This window comes from Elephantulus edwardii, unplaced genomic scaffold (assembly GCF_000299155.1).
Source record: "Elephantulus edwardii isolate Elephantulus edwardi_28Jun2011 unplaced genomic scaffold, EleEdw1.0 scaffold00028, whole genome shotgun sequence".
Classification (NCBI taxonomy): domain Eukaryota; kingdom Metazoa; phylum Chordata; class Mammalia; order Macroscelidea; family Macroscelididae; genus Elephantulus; species Elephantulus edwardii.
Window position 1 is genome coordinate 6089088 of NW_006399778.1, and position 21218 is coordinate 6110305.

The following is a 21218-nucleotide window of genomic DNA, read 5'->3' on the forward strand; positions in this document are numbered from 1 at the left end:
TGAGTCGCAAACGACTCGACAGCACATAACAACAACAACAATGTAAAAGAAAAAAGAATTTTAAAAAAAAGTAAAAAGAAAAAAGAATTTGTTGCATATTTGGTGAGTATTAGACTTTGCTTTGAACAGAAATTAAGGAGGCCTTCATTGAAGAATTGGCACGGTGTACCCACCAGCCACTTGACTCACGGGAGGAACCTGAGGCAGTGGGTTTGCAGAAACCTTCAGAGCCTTGGAAACCCTATGGGGCAGTTCTACTCTGTCCTGCAAGGTCGACCGAACAGGGATGAAGCAAACAGGCAGTGGGTACTAAAACTGCTAGCTGATATTTCAGTAAGAAAAAAAAATTATCACTCTGAATTTTAGCACAGTATTTGGAAGGAGTTAAAAAATTTAGTGACACCGATATAATATTCCTTCCATTCCAGGTACTTATGTGAACAAGGTTCTCAATATTTCCAGCTATAAAAAGAAAACTTGAAATAGAACTGTTGCTAAGCTTCATCTCTCTCATCCTAACAATCCGTAATATCTGAATACATGAACTAATTGAAAAAAGGAAGCCCTATTTTTCACTTCTAATAAAATATTCTTCCCCCCTTAATTATTATAATACAACTGTATATGGCTTCAATGCACTGCTTTTATTTAACTGTAATAATACATAACCCTTTTGAGTTGAATCAATACTTTTGAACCTTATGTCAAGGGAAATATTTAAAAATGAAATGTGATTTACATATTCCTAGAAATTTTTCTTGTAGAGAAGTACAGCAGTATAAAAATATAGTAGATAAGAACCTTTAAACGTTAAAGACCTATGTTGTGTGGTCCATGGAGTCAGAACAGGCCCATAGCTGACCCTCCAGCGGGTTTTCAGAGGCAGTTAATCACATGGGAGGAGATTTCCTATCCTTCTCCTGTGGAGTAGCAGGTGGATTTGAACCATGTGCCTTTAGGATAGCAGTGCAGCTTCTTGCCACTAGACCACCAGTGCTCCTTAAAAGACATATACTAGGAATAAAATTTAGTGGAGGAAATGAGGAAATAATATAAATTCAAGGGGGGGGAAAGAATGATGTAAAATTTCTGACTGTTAAGAGTCATATGTATTTTTTAAAAGGCTAATAAACTGAAAGAACCAAGTTCAAGTCATTTTGACTCACAGTGTCTCGAGAGGGCAGAGTAGAATTGCCCGACAGGATTTCTAAGCCTGGAATCTTTACAGAAGCTCTGGTGGCCTAAAGGGTAAGGAGTTGTGTTGCCAACCCAAAGGCATGTCTGAATCCACCAGCTGCTTTGCAGGAGGACGGGCGCTCTCCTTCCATGTGGCTTACAGCCTCTGAAAACTCACTAGATAGTTAGTTATGAATGGTTGCAACTCAGTGGCAATGAGTGAGTGAATCTTTACAAAAGCAGAATGCCACATCTTTCTCCTACAGAGCAGCTTGGGGGCTCAAACTACCAACCTTTCTGCTAAGTCTGAATGTTTTAAACATGTACCATTGGGGCTTCTTGCAAGACTGATGATTAGTAACCAATGGTCTTTACATTCCATGGACTTTCATTCAGAAGTGTGCACAATTTTGGGGTTTTTTGTTTTGTTTTTTTTTTTATTTTATTATTTTTGTGTGAGTGTACTGTCAAATCAGATCTGACTGGTACAGGAGGAGATTGTCCCTCCTTCCCTGGCAGAGCATCTGGTGGATTCGAACTGTGCGCCTCTGGGATTGTAGTTGCAGCTCCTTGCCACTAGGCCACCAGAGCTCCCCGAGTTTATTTTTTTTAAAGGCAATACTTAACTATGCCAGAAATTGTATATTTTGAAACCATTTTAACTTGTGGTAAAAAATGTCAACTAAAAGAATATATGAGGAAATGCAAGATTTTCCTTAAGAGGGTCAAGTTTAATGATACTAAAGGAAGCCCTTCATTGATTTGGGGACTTAAAGAAGAGGCAAGGCAAGGACTTCAGTCCCTTACGTAGGCTTTGGTGGCTTAGTCAGTAGTGGGTTGCGCTGCCAACCAAAAGGCCAGGAGTTTAAATCCACCATCTGTTCTGAAGGAGAAAGGCAATCAATCTCCTCTGGAAACTTGCCAGAGGGTCAGTTCCGAGTCAGTTAACTTGATGACAATGAGGTGAAGTTTATGCTAACAGGTTTTTTTTTGCTGTCTGTTTCCTTGTCATAGATCCTACTCATAGCAACCCTATGTATAACAAAATAAAATAGTGTTTATAATAAAATCCCCCACAACATCTTCATTATTGCTGGAATGCTTGTGGTGATTATGCGAATCTCTCTGAGGTTCCCTCCTTTTGTTTCTGACCCTCTACCAAGCATGTTCTTTCTAGCCAATGGTCCTGACGACATGTTCAAAGAAAATAATCTCACTGGCCTTTCTTCTAAGGGACAGTCTGGTGATATTTCCCTGAAGACTTGTTTATGTTTTGTCTTTGGGTGTTTTGTTTTGTCTTTTGACAGTCCACAATAGATTCAATATTCTTCACCAACATCAGTTTGAATTCATCAATTCTGCTGCCTTCCTTTTTTTGCTGTCTAGTTTCCCTGTGCCTATTGGAAGCAGGAGTGGCATCCACTTCCTAAACAGCATGCCTCTGGAAGCTCTGTGGACTTTGATAAATGGCGATGGTTGCGGAAGGGCTTCAGGCCTTTTGTTCCTGGGGCCGCTATGAGTTGTGCTCCATTAGACAGCAATCAACAGCAACAACAATATGAGGAGATAAAAAGTTCCTCTCGAGAGGAAAGTGCAACAATGAATGACTGGAAATGCTAAGTTTCTGTAAACTTTCATTAAAATGAATAAATTTTAAATAACCCCAAGAAAACCCCCAAAACTTTAAAGCTCTCTTGCACAGCAGATTTGCCCAGTCAATGATACAATCCCTGTATTTCTTGACTGTTGTTTCCAGGGAATGTTGATGGCTGATTCGAGTAGAATGAGATCCTTGACAACTTTCACTTCCTCACCATTTGTCCTGATGTTATTTATGGGGCTAGATGCAAGGATTTTCATTTTCTTCACATTCAGGTATAATCCACAATGAAGGCTGTAGTTTTTGATCTTTTCCAGCAAGTGCCTCTTGTCTTAGTTTCGGGCAAAGCAATGTTGTGCTATCTGCCTACTGCAGGTTTGTTCATGAATCTTTCTCCAATCTCAGGGCTGTGGACAAATAGCTCAGTTTCTTGGATTATTTGTTCAGCATACAGACTGGACTATATGAAGAAGAATGTGGCATTAAGATTAGAGGAAGACTCAACAGGAAACTGATGTACAATGCTGCTTGAAGAAAATTATGAGGATTTAAAGTACTTACTGAAGAAAACTGTAGAATGCTGCCTTCAGTATGGGTTACATCTCAACATTAAGAAAAACAAAAATCCTCACAACCGGACCCACAGGCAACATCATGGTAAATGGAGAAAATATTGAAGTTGCTAATGATTTCATTTTACTTGATTCACAACATCCAAGGGAACAAGTCAAGAAACCAAAAGATGCTGCACTGGGGAAATTTGTTGTCAAGAAACACTTTAAAGTGCTAAAAGACCAAAGAGTCACTTTAAGGACTAAGGTGTGTCTGACCCCACCCATGATGTTTTCAATTGCTTCATATGCACATGAAAGCTGGACAATGAATAAGGAAGACTGAAGAGAATTGACACCTTTGAATTGTGATGCCAGTTCAAAGAATGGAATATCCCATTGACTGCCAAAAGAACAAACCAGTCTGTCTTGGAGGGAAGTAGGCAGGGTGTTCCTTGTGGCAAGGATGATGAAACTCAGTCTTACATACGTTGGGCATGTTAAGAGGGGCCAGGGTTTGGGGAAAACACGTCATGCTGGGATGATGAGAGGAAGACCTTGAATGAGACTGCAACAAGGCGTGTGAGGATGGCCCAGGATGGGACAAGGCTGTTTAAGGTTGTTCATGTAAGTCATAGAAAACTCAACCAGAACCCAGTAACAACAATTGAGATTGAATAGGGATGATGAAAGGATAACTGTTAAGAAGAATTAACTGGCAATGAGTCAGGAACTGCCTGGGGCAGGTGAAGACAAAAGGACTCTGCTTCAGCTCCAGCATCACATCAAAGCCCTTCCTGACCTTTATGGGAGACAAAGGAGAACTAGGAATGGCTCCAGGAGTTCCACAGAAATCCCAAGTGGCTGGCTGTTCAGAGGTCAAATGGGGTGGCCTTGGGGAACTGGTTCTCTAAGCCTTGGTTTCTCCCTCCTCTGCTAGCTTCGAGGACAGTGCCCCTCTAGGGCTGTTGGTGAGGGGTGGTTTCCTGAGATAACTTGGGAAAGTACTTACTTCAGTACTTACTACTCGAGTGAACCCCAAGAAACTGGAGATATTTGGCTTTTTTTTTTTTTTAACCTGTAACACTGGTAATTTCCTGTTTCTAAAACTAAATTTCATGTCATCTAAAACTAGTTACTACTAATTTATTTTTTACCCAGAGAAACCAGGCTGCCCTCCTATTAGATCTTAACTAAAGCCACTTGTGAACCATCACGTTAGATCTGAGCTGATCTTTCAGTGGACTTTTAGAGGCGGTACATCACATGGGAGGAGACTGCCCATCTTTCTCCTGTGGAGCAGTTGATGGATGTGAACTGTATACTTTTGCATTGACAGTGCAGTTATTTACCAGAGCTCCCTAAAGCCTCTGGGTTAAGGGGTTTTTTTTTTCTTAAATTTTTAAATTTTATTTTAATGAGAGTCTACAGATTTTGGATTTCCATTCATTCATTTTTGCACTTTTCTCCCTGCCCACCCCTCCCCCCATTACATACCTGAGAAGCACTGTTAACAGTTTGTCCCCAAGTGGAAGTAAAGAGGCAAAGAATGGGAGCAGGTAGTGGCAGGCACATGTTACCACCAGTGACACGAAGCGGTCTCTGACTCACGGAAACTCCATGTGTATCAGAGTAGGACTATGCTGCATACCGAGTCCTAATGGCTAATTGTTTTTTGGCCATAGATCACAAGGTCTTTCTTCCAAGGTACTTCCAAGTTTACTTAAATCTTCAACCTTTTAGTTAAAAGCCAAGCTCACTAACCATTTGCAACACTCACGGACTCCCCTAACATCAGTTGCCTTTGAGTTAATTCTGATATTGCACTAAGTCAATACTGTTCAGAGAGAGGAGAGGGTTGAGGAATGGAATCTGGAAATGGAAAAGATAGAAGTAATGTTGTTGTTGTTAGGTGCCATCAAGTACAACTCATAGCAATCCTATGAACAACAAATATGAACCCTGTCCTATCCTGTGCTAGCCTTACAATCTTAAACATACTGGAGTCCATTGCTAGTCACTGTGTCAATCTATCTGATCAAGGGGGCTTTTTCTCCTTCACCATCCCTCCACCTTCCCAAGCATGAAGTCCTTCTCCAAGGAATAGCCTCTCCTAACAAAACGCCCAAAGTATGCAAGACGAAGCTGCTCCATCCTTGCCTCCAAGGAGCAGCACGCTGGCTTCATTTTCTACAAGACATAGCTCTGTGTTCTTTTGGCAGGCCATGGGGTATTCAGTACTCTCCTCCAACACAACTCAAAGGCATCCATTTTTCTTCTGCCATTCTTATTCATTGTCCAGCTCTCAGCAGCATAGCAAATGATTGAAAAGACCATGGTCCGAAGCATGTGCACCTTAGTCCTCAAACTAACATCATTGCTCCTCAATAATTTGGAAAGATCCTTGACTACAGTCTTTCCCCTCAAAAAAATGCTATGAAAATAAGCCAGGTTAAGCTGCAGAAATTATTCTGGCTGAAAGGTTGACTATGAGAATAACAGCTGTTATTTGCAGAGTACTTACAGTACATAATACAGTATGTGCTAAGCCCTTTTCCTATATCAAGGAGCTCTGGTGCCACAGTGGTTAAATTCTCAGGTTTGGTGGTTTGAATCCACTGGCTGCTCCACTGGTGAAAGATGTGGCAGTCTGCTCCTGTGAAGATTTATAGCCTCGGAAATGGTATGAAGCACTTCTACTTCGTCCTACTGACTCAGCTGTGAGGGGTATGGCATGGCCTTTTTGTTTGGGCTGCAAACAATCCTATGAAGTAGGTGTTCCTAATTTTAGTACATAACTTGGAAGAAATTTATAGATAAATAAAGGAAGGTTCAAAGAGGTGAGGACATGAGCACTGGAAACCAGAGGCCTGACTTCCAGTCTCCTGTTGGTAATTTTTCCTCCAGACTGTCTCCATTGTGTTCTCTGAGGCTCCTTCAAAGGTGGCAAAATAAATTAAGGGGGAGAGAAGAACCCCACCCTGTAAGTGTTACTTTCTCACTAATGACAGGGAGAGCTGAGGTTTCTTTTAAAAGCCTTCAGTACCATTTCTCTAAGCATATTAATCTCCACACATAATAATTGGTTACAGACAGACATGATTAGTACCAGTGTAATATTAACTAATGCCTTTTCATCCAAGAGTTTCAAAGGGCTTCGTCAACACTAATTATGCCAGAAAACCCTTATGAAGTAGTAGTGGTTTGATTTTACAAGCATTTAAAGTCAGGTGAAGTTGTCCCCTGCCTGGGGTTACATGGCTTGAACCTACACTCGCTACATTCAAGGGCTGGGGCAGGGCAATTTAGAGCTGAGACAATCAGGGGAAGGCCTGACCATATATTCCTACTTCAAATCTCAGAGCTGGAAAACAAATTAAATGGCCAGTCAGCAGGGGAAAAGGGCATAAGTGGTGGTACAGCGGTGGAGATCCTGTCTTTCATTTAGGACACCTGAGTGTGAGACCCAGTCAGTGCCCCTCACCTCACGCACAGCCCCAGCTGCCAGTCATTGGAGGCCTATGTGTTGTGACAGAGTGTTCATCGGGGCTTCCAGTCTAAGATGGACTAAGAAGGCAGGCCTAGAGACCCTCTTCCGAAAACAGAACAAAGAAATTGGGGCCATAAGGGTACAATCCCATCATGCATGAGGTCCCATGAGTTTGCAGCTGACTTGTCAACAGCTAAACAGTAACAGTTCTGTTGACAAGAAAGGAAGCAAGCATAGTTGGCTTGCTTCTTCCTCTTAGTACTGCTGGGGCATCTTATCAGCGCATCATATTCTCCTTCTTTCTGAGGAACCATTTCTTTTCACTGAACTTAATTAATGCCATATGTTCATAAGAATATAAGAACAGTTAATCCAGAACAGAGATTCTACCTCAGAATTGGTGACACTGTCCTTTAAGAGGTGCAGAGTGGCACGTACGGTATGAGGAAGGGCTCTCATTCACCAAGGACTGCCTTGCGGTGGTCTTGGGTTGGTATCTTCACCTGTGGCATCATTGTTTCTTGAGTTCCTTCACTGGCAATGTTGAGCAGGGGTGGATTCTCTCCTTTACTGAGCCAATCCTAGGCCTTAATTTAAATCATCCAATGGAGAAGAGAGTGAAGGGTGGAGGAAGGCCAGGGTTGGCCTCATTTTAAAAATAAATCCCTTAGAAGACGCTGTTCCAATCTCCGTTACTAGAGTAGGCCCAAGAGTTATCCAATGCCATCGAGTGTGCAAATGGCCGGGCCAGACGAGAACACAGGTCTCCTCATACTACACTGATGCACAGTATTTTGCAGGTGAAGGTAACAAAGCCTTCCAGCTGCCAGGAGTTTTATACTTAGGGTAAGCATGTATTATTCAAATATTTAGGAATAAAAGGGGGCTCGATTAATCTGTGAGGGTATGAAGGAAGCATAAGCCAGGATTTACATTTATTCTATTCACAGTGCAGTCTCTACAAGGGGAATGTGACCGACAAGGCTTGTGAGATGAGGGCCAAACTACAGACAAATGGAGGCTCCCAGGCTCAGCTGCTTCGACTTACAACATCCATACACCTGTAAAACTACTTCTCGGTTTTAGCTTCCCAAAGCAGACTTGAAAGATCAGCTGACCTGGGCTGGAGTTCCACCTCTTCCCCTTACTGCTGAGTGACAGCAGTGACCTTACCTCTTTGAGCCTCAACCTCCCCCTCTGAAAAATGGAGATGACTGTAACACCCTCAGTAGGACTATTTGGAGTTGTTGTGTACCTGAGATAGAATCGACCCATAGCTGACCCTCCAGGGGGTTTTCAGAGGCAGTTAATTACATGGGAGGAGACTGCCCATCCTTCTTCCTTGGAGCAACTGATGGCCTCGAACTGCAAGCTCCAAGATTGCAGTGCAGCTTCTTGACACTATCAACACCAGTGGAAGCAGCAGGCAAGAAATCAAATGAAAAACTGCATTGCACAAATCTGCTGTTCTTTAAAGTGCTCAAAGACTGACGTGCACCTGACTCAAGCCATGGTATTTTCAATTGATTCATATACATGAGAAAATGGGACAATGAATGAGGAAGACTGGGAATGAACTGATGTCTTTCAATTGTGGTGTCCGTGAAGAATATTTAATATATACTACAGATTGTCAAAAGAAAAATGAAATCTGTCTTGGAAGAAGGCCAGCATGAAATAAGGCCTATGCTGAAACATTATCCAACATATAACTCTAAAACCTCCAGCTACTACTGTGGTTCATTTTTATTTTTTTGTGTGTGGTTCATTTTTAATATTATTATTAGCAACAGTTCTCAGAGATCTGGCATCAATATTTTCTGATCTAGGAATTAATATTTTATCAGCGATAATTCTGAAAGAAAAGAAACTGTTTCCAGAAAAGCAGTCAGAGGCCAAGGCAAGAAACTTTGTGGGCTACTGATGTCCAAGTGAGATTCAGCTTGAATCTCCTCTTCCTCAGTCTGCCTTCCTTCTGCCTGTGATGCCTCTATTTGAATATCACAGTGACAAGACTAACCCTTATTTTCTATTTAAATTAATCCCCTATAATCCCTTGGTGAGAGGAAAGAACACATCCCCCTCATCCTGGCTTGCCTCCAAAGCTACATTCAAATACAAGGCATGCCCCAGATTCTGCTACACCTGGAACCTGGCATTGAAGCATAGAGTCCATGGGCAGTGTAAACAGGTAACGTAGTTGATTGTTAACCAAAAAATTGAAGGCTTTATTCCACCCAGAGAAGCAATGGAAGAAAGGCATGAGGGAAAAACCTACTTAGTCCTTGAAAATGTCATAGTTCAGTTCTGTTCTGCTGCATATGAGGATGCCATGAAGCAGAGGTTTAATGACAACCAGCATTCTGGTAAAGATTTACCTCAGAAGGTGAACTTATTTGAAAATAGGGTCTTCACAGATGTGCTAGGTTAAGATGAGGATACTGTATTAAATCCTCCCAAAAACCGAATCTGTGAGTTGAGTTTGACTAATTGTGACCTTTCATTAAATTTCAGAGGCTATAAATCTTTACAGGAAAAAAAACTGTCTCTTTTTTTCTCCCTTGGAGCTGCTGGTGGACTTGAACTGATGCTCTTTCAATTAGGAGCCCAGCACTACACTATCAGGGCTCCCTTATATTGGACTAATCCAGTCCTAAATACAAAGACTAGTGTTATTTTAAGAGCAGAAGAGCAACAGGTACACAAAGAGGGAAGACAGTCACAGAAGGATGGAGACAGAGATGAAAATGATGCCGCCAATGCCAAGGATTGTTAGCTGTCCAAAGCTAAGAGAGGCAAAGGACAATTCTTCACTAGAGCCTTCAGAGGGAATGTGGCTACCTGATAGTCAACTTTCCTAATAGGTAAGACAAATATTTAATAACCAATGTCAGCGTGCAGAAAGGGGCTTTGCAGGGTACCTGGCACATCATAGGATGTGAAGAAAAAGCCACCAAATCTGTTGCCACCATGATGATTCTTGAAGACACCATGTGTTATAGAGTAAAACTGCTCTATAGGGTTTTCTTGGCAGCAATCTTTACAGAGCAGACTGCAAGGCCTTTCTTCTGTGGTGCCACTGGATGAGTTTAAACCACTAACCTGTAGATTAGTTGTTGTTGTTGTTATGTGTTATCGAGTAGCCTGCGACTCATGTACAACACCCTAAACCCTGCTCTATCCTGTGCCAATCTTATTGTCTCTGACACAACCACATCCATTACCCCTGTCACTGAATCAATTCAGCTCTTCGAGGATCTTCTTCTCTTGCACTGTCCCTACACCGCCCCAAGCATGATGTCCTTCTCCAAGGACTGGTCCCACCATGCAACATGTCCAAAGTATGTCAAATAAAGCTTCAGAATCCTTACCTCCAAGAAGCAGCCTGGTCTCACTCTAGGATGAATCTGTTTGTTTCCCTAGCAGTCCATGGTATATTCAATACTCTTCTCCAGCACCACAGCTCAAAGACATCAATTCTCCTTCTATCATCCCTAGTCATTATTCAGGTTTCTGATGCATAGCAAGTAATTGCAGACTATGGCCTGGGTCTACGCACCTTAGCCTCCAGACTGACATCATTGCTCTTTAGTACTGTGGAAAGGTCTCTGACAGTAGACTTTCCTAATACAATTCATCATTTAATTTGCTGCCTGCTGGTACCAAGAGTGTTGATTTAAAAAAAAAAAAAAAAAGAGTGCTGATTGTGGAGCCAAGCAAACTGAGGCTGTTAACAGTCTCAGTCTCTTCACCCTCTATCATGATGCTGCCAATTGGCCCAGTGGTGAGAATATTTGTTTTCTTGATATTGAGCTTCAATCCTTATTGAAGGCTGCAGTCCTTGACCTTTTACAGCAAGCACTTCAGGTCCTCCTCAGTTTCATCTAACACTGTTGTGTTATCTGCATAACAGTTTGTTGGTAAGTCTTCTTCCAATCTTGATGCCACATTTCTCCTCTTAGAGCCCCGCCTCCCAGATAATCTGTTCTGCATATAAATTGAAAAGGTGTGGAGATAGGACACACATCCAGTGGAAACCGTACCACCAGAGCCATTGGCTACATAGATTTTATTTCAATCTCAGCATTGTTACATTATTGTTTATTTATTTATGTATTTATTTTATTATTTTTTGTGCATGTACCATCCAATCGGATCTGACTGGTACAGGAGGAGATTGCCCCTCCTTCTCCAGCAGAGCATCTGGTGGATTTGAACCGTGAACCTCTGGGATTGCAGTGTGGCTTCTTGCCACTAGGCCACCAGAGCTCCTTAACATTATTGTTATGTATAGTTGAGTCCAAGCCAACTCATAGCTGACCCTCCGGCAGCTTTTCAGAGGCTGTAAATTGCACAGATGAGACTGCACCTTCCGGGCTGACAGGGTAATTCCTTATCCACTAGATGCAGCTGCAAGTAAGTTAATGAACTTCTCTGTGCCATTTTCGTCACATGTAAGATGATTATAAATAGTTCTTGCCTAATGGGGTTCTGTGGGGATTAGCACATTTCCTGTTAACGTATTATTACTATTACAATCATTATTAGCTGCCTGTAGAAGCCTTTAGAAAAAGAACCTACCTAAACTTTCCTGGCAGGAAGACTGACAAACGCATCATGGAAAAGACGACACATGAGCCAGAGCTGGAAGACTGGGTAGTTGGGAAGGGAAGCATCAGTTTCCTCATCTATAAATTCAGCTGTCCTCATAACCACCCTGTGAGGATTTAAAACAGACCTGCAGGGGTTAGATGACTTGTCCAAGATGTCGATAGGTGCTGCCAAGCCAGTTCTGACTCACAGTAACCTCATGTACAACAGGACAAAGCACTGCCTGGTCCTGTATTGTCCCTCAATGGTCTTCAGCCCATTTTAGTGACTGTGTCAGTTCTCTTCACCGAGGTTTAATGCTAGAAAGTGATAGCAGTGGGATTTGAAACCAGGTTCCTGACTCCATCGTTCGCATCCTTAACACCTTGTTGTATCTGTCTTGAAGGTTAGCCTCTTGAGGAAATTACTTTTCCCATCTCCCTCCTAGATTTTAAGCTTTATAAGAGAGAACATAGTTCATTTATTTATCTAGCTCCCAATCAGTACCAACATACATATATTAAGTGCTCAGTTAAATGCCTATTTGCATAGAGGAAGAAATGTAGGCCTGACTCTCCCAAGTTGAAGCACAGCACCATGTGCCAGTGGGCTCCTATGCAACTCAGCCTGGCAGTTCCTCTTCGGCAGTCCCCTTCCCCAGTGTACACTCATCATCCACACCCTGTCTGGTAGGGGAGAGGCAGGGCTGCAGCTCAAAGCAAACTGCTTGGCCCTGACTTCACCCCACTGATTAAATTAGACTTGAGGCCTCTTCCTTTTTTTTCATTGCTTCAAAGTTAAGAGATGATGTGTGAATGTTCTACCCGACCCACATGAGACTTACTTATGGTGATGGAGCCCCAGAAGCTATGTCTGCTGGATGAGACCACCCTGGCTGTCAGGGATTGGGCAGCACTAGACACCTGACCCACACTGGGCAAGTCAGATCTTCCCACTTTTTAAAAAAACAAATAATTTTATTGTGTTTTAGGTGAAAATTTACACAGCAAATTATTTTTCCATTTAACAGTCCATCAGTCGTCCTTGACATTGGTGCTAGCCCCGGAGTGGGCTTGCATCCTCCATTTCCTCTGTCTTCTGCGTTTCTGTCTCTCCAGATTCCCTGCACTTTCTTGTCTTCTCATCTTTGCTTTTTGGACAAATGTTGCCCTTTTGGTCTTACGTGGTTGGCTGTTAGGGAGCACATTCTTTAGGGGAGATCTTCCATCTTTTGAGGATGTGGTATGAGTTTCAGCATCTTCAATGTCCTCTTGGTCCCTGCCCCTTTCGCCTCAGCTTCTCTGTTATGAGCAACCTTAATACAATCAACAAGAAAGGAGACAACTCTCCCTTAGACATCACCAACCTCCATTCTTTTATTGGGTTTTTTTTTTGTTCCTTGTCACATCAGACAGGTCATGTACTTATGTCATAACAAGGTTTAAGGGTGGCACATGTCATGTCATACAAAAGCATGAACACCTCATGATCATGAACTGGAAAAGGATCCATTCTTAATAAAAATTAACTAACCTTCTTGTAACCACATGGCATTTCTGAGTCAAACACTTCCTGCAAACCCAGCATACGGTGTAAGGTGCTTTCTCACTGGTCCACAGAAACATGGAGTGGGAAGTGGGGCGGGGGGAGAGGAACATATTACTCTAGATGAGGTAACAAGCTCCTAAGGATAATGGTTTATGTTCAAAATCACAAAGCCAGGAAGGGGAGCTGGGATCTGAATCCAGGACTTCTTTCCTCTATCCCCTGAATACTTCTCAGCCAGCTCATTTATCCACATGCCTATCTTGCCTGTCTCAGTTCCTAAGTTCCTTGAGTTGTTATCTCTACCTAGGCATGGAAGTATCCTATGATAATGGAAGTGAATTTGTGATTAAAACTGAAACTTGTTAGAAATCTCCACAGAAAGAGAGCATGTTTCTCTTATGACATTAAAAGTTGTCTTAAGCTCTGGACTTCAAAAAGAAAGATTAAACATTATAGTAAGAACATTGCATGGAATTTATTTTTTTACTTGCTCCATGGAATTGAACTACTCAGGACCCAAGCGATATTACGTTCCTCATGGCATTGGTTCCAGCTGGCCCAGAGCTCCTGACATTCTTCAGATAAGAAGGCCTTTGTCATTTTCTGACTTGCTTGGAAGGTGGAACCCCTGAGCGAGACAGTGGCCGGGAGGGAGCATGAAGAGACTTTTAGTTAGGGAGAAAGAAAAGTGCAATGATGAATGACTGGAAATGCTAAGTCTCAGTAAATTTTCATTAAAATTAATTAACAAATGGGAAAAAAGAGACTTTTAGTTACTAGTTCTGTTTGTTTGTCAGTTATATGAGTTTCTCATCTTTACTAGTCAACGTCTGATCCTTAGGATTTATGTCCTTTTCTGTATGTATGCTATACTTCAATACTGTTTACCAAACCCCAAAATCTATTGCAAATGAGCTGACTCAAATTTATAGTAACTTTAGGTGACATAACAGAACTACCTGTAAATTCTCATCTTTATAAAAGCAGACTGTCACATCTTTCTTCCACGGAGCAGCTGGTGGGTTTGAACTGCTGCTACCTTTTAGTTGGCAGCTGCGTGTTTAAACTCTGGGCGTTGCTGCTGCTGTTAAGTGCCACTAAGTGCAACTCATAGTGACCCTATGAACAACAGATCTGAACCCTGTCCTATCATGTGCCATCCTCGTCATTGCACCTCCTATACAAGAGTCACAAAAGACAGGTTAGTAAAGAAAGTGGTATTTTGTTTTTACACTCAGCAGTATTCTGAAAAATAAATTCTGAAGCATACTAGTGTCTACAGTGATGATACAGTAATTACTGATCCTTTGAATAGAACTTGTCTTGGCTGTGTCAGTGAACCTTCAAGGTCTACAAAGATGTCTACAATGAAATGGGCTGGGATCTTGAATTCTCAGAATGAGTGAGCTGCTGGGAAGGAGACCTTAATAGATCATCTAGAAATTCTCATACTTGGCTCATGTAAAGAAGTTTTCTGAAATGCAGACTCTGGGATTCTATCCTAGGGCTGCTGAATCACTATTTGCAAGTGAGTGGAGGTGGAGTGAAAGAGCAAAGGTCCAAAAAAAAATCTGTATTCTTTTTAAACCTCCTAGGTAGTTCTGGCAGGCAGCCAGGATTAAGCAGCATCCATGAACTCCACCCATTCATTCTACCAGGCAGAACCGGAGACAAAAATAGGGCACCTTGCCCAAGGTCACATGGCCAGTAATCACAAAGCTGGGCCAAGAATTCAGGCCTCCCAATCTTCAGCCTGATGTATTTCTCATCACAGCTCCAAAAGTATGTATTAGCGACACAGGGAGGCAAAAATAGCAGGCATTAGTGGAAAGAAGATGAAGGAACAAGATGCCAGCACTGAAGAAAATTATGTCAATTTGGCTCTGACGCTGATGTGACTTTGGATATTAACTACCAGGTCCTCCTCACCATGACAAATTCTCTGCCAATGCTACCATCAATCACTGCTCTTGAAGAAGTCCAACTCCAGCTAAATTGTCCTCATTTCTGTACATGTATATTCTGCCTATCTGGTCAGGTGGAATGAAAAAGATGCAAGTCCTCCCTTAGTTAACCCTTTGTACTAAGAAGACATGAACATACCCTTCAGACAGGATACTCACATCCATGTGACTAGTTTCAGATAATAATAATGATGTAATACCAAGAACTAATTTTCACTGAGTTTTAATTCTATCCCAAGGACAGTGCTTATTATTTACACCCCATTTTAATGTCATCTTCATTGCTGAATCTTAAAGTAGACCATTCTCTCATCTGTAAAAGGAGATGCCGCCTTCTGCATGGTTGGGAGGAGCAAATTAATTAATTCATGTACCTTTAGAGAAGGGAATCATATTTAAACAGACAGGGAAATGAAAATGATCTGAATTCTCGAGAAAGGTGTGCACGGTGCCCCCATTTGGTCTTCTCTGCCTTGTTCCCTTCTTTAGTCCCAGGATGTAACATAGCAGAAAGAGCACTAGATGGGGAGTCAGAGACCAGGGGAGCAGTGCAGCACAGTGGTCAGGAACATGAGATGAGTTCCACAGGCAATCTGTACCAGACTTACAATTCACATTACCTGCGTCTCAGTGTCCTCATCTGTAAAGTGGGGATACAAAGAATAATAGCCAGCACTTAATAAACACTATGCATGGGTTATTGCCCTAAGTGCTCTACGTGGATGAGTTCATTTAAGCCACATAACCATGCAGAAGGCAGTGCCCCATTTACGGATGAGGAAAATGCTCTGCATTACAGCGCAACTGTGAGCTTGACATTGAAAAAGTGCAAGTAAAGAATAAGTATTGTCCTTGGGGTAGAATGAAAGCTCAATAATTATTATTGCTACACAATTATTATTATAAAATGCTAACCAAATTCTAAGGAGTTCTTGCTGACATGAACGGTTAAGTGCTCAGCTAAAGCTGAAAGGTAGGCTGGCTCTTTCAAACCCATGTAGACGCACCTCAGAAGACAACAGGTGTGCTGATCAATCTGCTTCTCAAAGGTCACAGCCTTGAAAACTCTGGAGCACAGTTTTCCGACTCCCATTTTCAAGGCTTTACCTTGAAATCATCTTGGAATCAACTTGTCGATAACAACCAACACTATTCCAGCTCTGCCTCTAAACTTGCTACTGAATCTGATATATGGCACTTGTCATCTCTCGGCTTCACCTTCCCAATCCATACAATGAGGGGATTCGATAACCTCGAAGACTTTCTTCAGCTCTTTGGCTGATCAATAAAAATGTAGTTTAAGTAAATATGAGTACTAAAATGACTGATCATTATTTGTTGTTGTTATGTGCCATTGAGTCATCTGTGACTGACAGCTCTGAAGCCTGCCCTGTCCTGAGCCAGTCTCACTGACTCCGACACACCTATTCTCACTGTCCCAGTTATTGTGCAAATCCATTTCATCTTGGATCTTCCTCTCCTGTGCTGTCCCTCCACCGTTCCAAATATGAGGTTTTTTTCCAAGGATCGGTCCCTCCTGGACAAGTATTTGAGATGGAGTTTCAAAATCCTTGGCTCCAAGGAGAAACTTGGTTTCATTCTCTCTGCAAGACAGACCTATTTGTTTTCCTGGTGGTCCATGGTCTAAATATCACAGTATTTAGAAACATGTATTTGTAATCGTAAAACCTTCTACTTTTCAAAATGTTCATTCCTTTTGACCTGTTGATTACAGTTGTGTGACTAAACCTACCAAATAAAGCTCATCAGAGAAGAGAACAAGGTTTACCTATGGGGTATTCACTGCAGCACTATTTACAGTCACCACAGATTAGGAACATCCTGAACATGCAACAACAGAAGCCTTGTTGAGCAAATTTGGACACAGCAGCTCAACTGTGTATTGGGAAAAATGAAAAACCACGATTTTAATCATGATTTAATGACATGGGACCTCTTTCGTGAATAAGGTTAAGTGAAACAATCAAGATATAGAACATTCTGTACAATGTGACCCACGGTTGGTTATATCAGAAAAAGACAAGAAACAAACTCAGCCATGTGGTCAGAACTCACTCAACTTCCAGCCAGACAAAAGACTGGTCCCTTAGGGGACCAACACCCGAGAAGCACTCACTCCTTAAAATAAGCAACCCTCTAATCAGCATCTGTCCAAGGATAAAGTCCTGAAGGCAGGAAGGGGTAAGATAGGATTAATGAAAATGAGAATTACAGGGAGGGTGTGGAGAAAGAGTAGTGTTGTTAATGTTAGAAACCAAAATGTGCATAAATAGTTGAGTGAGAAACCAATTACTTTTGTAAATGTTCACTCAAATAATAATTTGAAAGAGGACAGAAAAAAAAATGCAGAAATGTGATTACAAGTTGTCTTTAAGCAGTAGAATAAATGAGTTGTGTGTTTTGGGTTTTTTAAAAGAAAATATTCCAGGTAGGAGTGCATGCCTTTTTTTCCCCCTTTCAATGACTCTGTATCTCCTTGAGCTTTGGTGATCTAGTGGTAAGAACCCTAAGTGCTGGGTTCGAATCCACCAGCTGCTCCAAAGGAGAAAGCTGGGTTTCTTCTGTGAGATTTAAAGCCTCTGAAAATTCACTTGATGATCAGCTATGAGTTGGTTCCAACTTGACAGCACACGATGACAAGAAGAAGACAGTATCTCTCTACTTCTTATGTATTTTCATGAACATTTCTTTGGATTACACATTGTGCTGTGCTTGTGTGTGCATAGCGTCTGTGTGTTTTCCTAAGTACAAGTCCACAGCCTCTAGACATATGTCAGTTAGTGTTACACTATATTACTTTCTTGTTAGGAAAAGATAACACTCATTCTTTGTCTGGAAGCAGACAAAGGCCTTACCTTGTAGGAGAAGGAAACTTCAATCACAGACACAGCACTGCTGGTGGGTGGGAGCTGCTGCAGTTGCAGGTCTGCGCTGTGGGCTCCCTCCATGGTGGTCTAATTGCACATCCCATTGGCCGGGGCTGGGCCTCTGGAGCTGTTAAGTGGGCTGAAGCCAGAGGCCATCTGTCCTGTGGGTTCACCTCCTTCCACCAGGCATCTCTTCCTCACTCCGAGATTTGCTGATTTGAAGCCCTCTGTTTTCCACTTCACTCAGAAAAGGCCCAGTTTCAAACTCACTCCCAAGCAGGCAGGCAGGGGTGCGTTTTCTGATTCTTGCGGTGTTCTAGGGAGGAGGAGGAGGAACATTAAAAATGCATGGACAATGAACCATCGAGCCCAGCATTGTTACTTGAGAAGAAAGTACTATCAGGACAAAGCACAACTCAACTCGCCATGAGGAACAAGGCTATTTTAAAAAATTATATTGTCATGCAATTGGCATTCTTAATAGAGACATGACTCATCTACTCCTTTTTTAATATAAGAAAACCTCTTTCTCTGGCCTTTCAAACCTCCCTTTCTTCTCCCAATCTGCTCCCTCTTTCCTACAACATTGTAATTTAAATTTTTACTTTCTAAATAAGCTCTTAAGAAGAAAGAGATGTTGTCCAGTCTATATATCCTGCAGCTACTGCTGTTAGATATCACCCAGTTAGTTCCGACTCCTTTATAACAGAATGAACTCTGCTGGGTCCTGTACCATCATCACTGCTGTACTTGAATCCATTGTTGCAGAGGGGATGTAAATCCACTTTGTGCAAAACCCCTGAGGGTTTTCCATTGTCACTGACTTTCTACCAAGAAGTTTCTTTACACCAAAAATAAATTCTGGAGCCATAAAAGAGAACCATCTGGTTCTAACTACATGGATGTCTAGGGTCAGAAAGGAAGCAGCTATCTTCTGGACGATGGATGAACTGGACTGTTACTGAGGGTCAGCCTGGCAAAGGTGAGGTGACAGAAGACCTTTGTGTCTGAGTCACTTCACCTCTACGAGAGTCAGCTGCCTCACCTATAAAGTGGAGTAGTAAAGCAGCCTCAAGTAAAACTAATGATGATAATACCTGTTGACTTCACTGCACTGGCATTTCTAGTGCTTTCCAAACTTTCCTATGAAATAGTTGAATAAAGAGAGTGTAAGCCCCTAGTGTCCTGGAAGGCAGAGCCAAAATACTCTTAAGTTCTAAGTGTTTCTTTAAGGGCTTCTCTTTTCCTTTTCTTTTTTTTTAAAAAAGAATCATAATGTAATAATGAGCCACCTTACCTAAAATAAGTTGGTCTGTTGTCTTTGGTTCCTGATGGATAATTCTTAAAATTTCCTGGGTCACTGAAAACTACCAGACAACACTTGAGTTTGTGCAAATGAGTTGGGGGTGACCAGATTACAAAGATCACCCAACTAACCAACCCCAGGAAGAAAGGACGACAGAATTCAATGATTTGTGACTGTGTAATGAGGTCAATAAATGGCTCTAAACACCAAAGTTGCCCGGGCTTCCTGGTTGGTCAGAACACCTGCTATCAGAGTGCTGTCTATCCCTAGGGACATGGAAGCACCACACTGGGGTTTCTGCCTTGTGCCTCCTTGTCTCCATCCTTTTTAATTATAATCAATTAGTAACTGGGAGTATGGCATACTCTACATGAAATCTGTGAGTCATCCTAGTGAATTTTCAGACCTACAGGGCAAAACGAAGAGCCATTAGACCAGAGAGCTGGTGTATCTAGTGGATTCCCCAAGCGTGCAGCTGGCCTCTGCTTATTTGATAGTCTGGATAGCTGTGTTTTTTTAACTTGAGCTTCAATTATGCTCCTGGTGACCAATGTCAGAGGAGTGATGCATGGACAGCTGGTCTGAAGGACAGTACCCTTTTAGCTTGGAAACGGGTCAGATCCAGGTGGCTGGAGTCAGAGATTGTCCCTTAGCAGCTAGGGATGAGGCTGGAAAAGGGAGAGGATGAGGATGGATCCATTTCCAGGTGAGGATAGGATTCGTGCTGATCCTTATCACACAGCAGGCAACAGAGGTGGAATTTAACCACTATGTCCTATCATCACAAATACATACACACTTGAACCTTATCACCAATAGTCATGTTAATACAAAAATTTTAAGTTGCTTTTGATTTGCCATGTGCCACCACGTTTAGCTTGTCCAGGTAATTTGACGTTTCAATTTGTTTCCTCAACTATAAAATATGGATAATAACATTCCTATTCCACAGGATATTATATTTTATGAAATAATATATGCCAAATGAATGCTTAGGGTAGTTCGTTTTTACTTATTTATTTTTATTAATTTTTGTGCATGTATCATCAACTCATATCTGACTGGTACAAAAGGAGATTGTCCTTCCTTTTCCAGCAGAGCATCTGGTGGATTCGAACTGTTAGAGTAGTTCTTAACTACTGCAAATCACCAATGGATGTCAGCTATTATTAAGGAGTTGGTATAGTATAGTGTGTGTTGTGACCTAAAGTTCATTGGTTCAAATCCACCAGCTGCTTTGAGTGAGAAAGATAGGCAGTCTCCTCAGTAAAGTCAATGGAGGGTCACCAAGAGAAGGACGGAGTCAATGCCAGTGGGTAGGTCAGAATTTATTAGTATGCATTTTATTCCTACTAGTTAATTTATCCACAAACATACCTTCCTTTTTCTTGTGAATTAATTCAATATTGTCAGAAATCTGTCTCTGATCCATCTGATAGTTTCCAGTTCCTGCTGATATCCAGGAGTCTGGTTTTTTGTGTGCGCAGCAGTTGTGCCACACAGCTAACACCATGTTTGTTAGCTACAGACGCCAGATGTGGGACCTTATTACAGGGCAGCCATGATGCCTGTCTGTCCCAGGTCTCAACTGCTCAAAGATCCTTAAATTTAAATTAATGCTACTGCTTCCCATTGAGATTAGTCAGTCTCAGAGACACATTCATTCATCAGCCAACTTTGCAACCGCTGTCCCATAAATAGCTCTTCCTGCCTATAAAAGCCATAGGGATATTTGTTTATAACCTCATGAAAAGCACAATTAATCCTCACGCTGCATTTATGTGTGTGTGAAAAGCATTAGTGTGTCACATCTTGGCATCCTTGTATTAGCATTTTGAATATCATGATAATCGTGGAATGGAAAGTGGCCCAGGGCTCCCTCTGCCTCTAAGAAGGATGGCAGTCAACCTTGAATTCAAGGGGCATTGGAGCACAAACTTCAGGAAAGGGTCTGTCCGTGATCTGGTACAGTGACCCATCCACTGGCTAAATGCAGCCTTTTACACACCTTGTATACGTTGTGGGCCCCTTCACAGTCATAGAAAGCTTGGGTAGGGCCTAATAACCACACTGCAGAGCTCCAACAAACAGCTCTACCCAGCCCC

General features: G+C 41.9%; 1 protein-coding gene across 1 annotated transcript in view; it reads right to left on the reverse strand.

Moving 5' to 3' along the window:
* NIPAL3 (NIPA-like domain containing 3) overlaps window positions 1-17888 on the reverse strand; it is a 68315-nt gene extending 50427 nt beyond the window's left edge. The window contains exon 1 of the mRNA XM_006883513.1: window positions 17796-17888. Coding sequence (XP_006883575.1) covers window positions 17796-17888 — 93 coding nt within the window. The remainder of the gene's footprint in view (window positions 1-17795) is intronic.
* Window positions 17889-21218: the final 3330 nt, after the last annotated feature.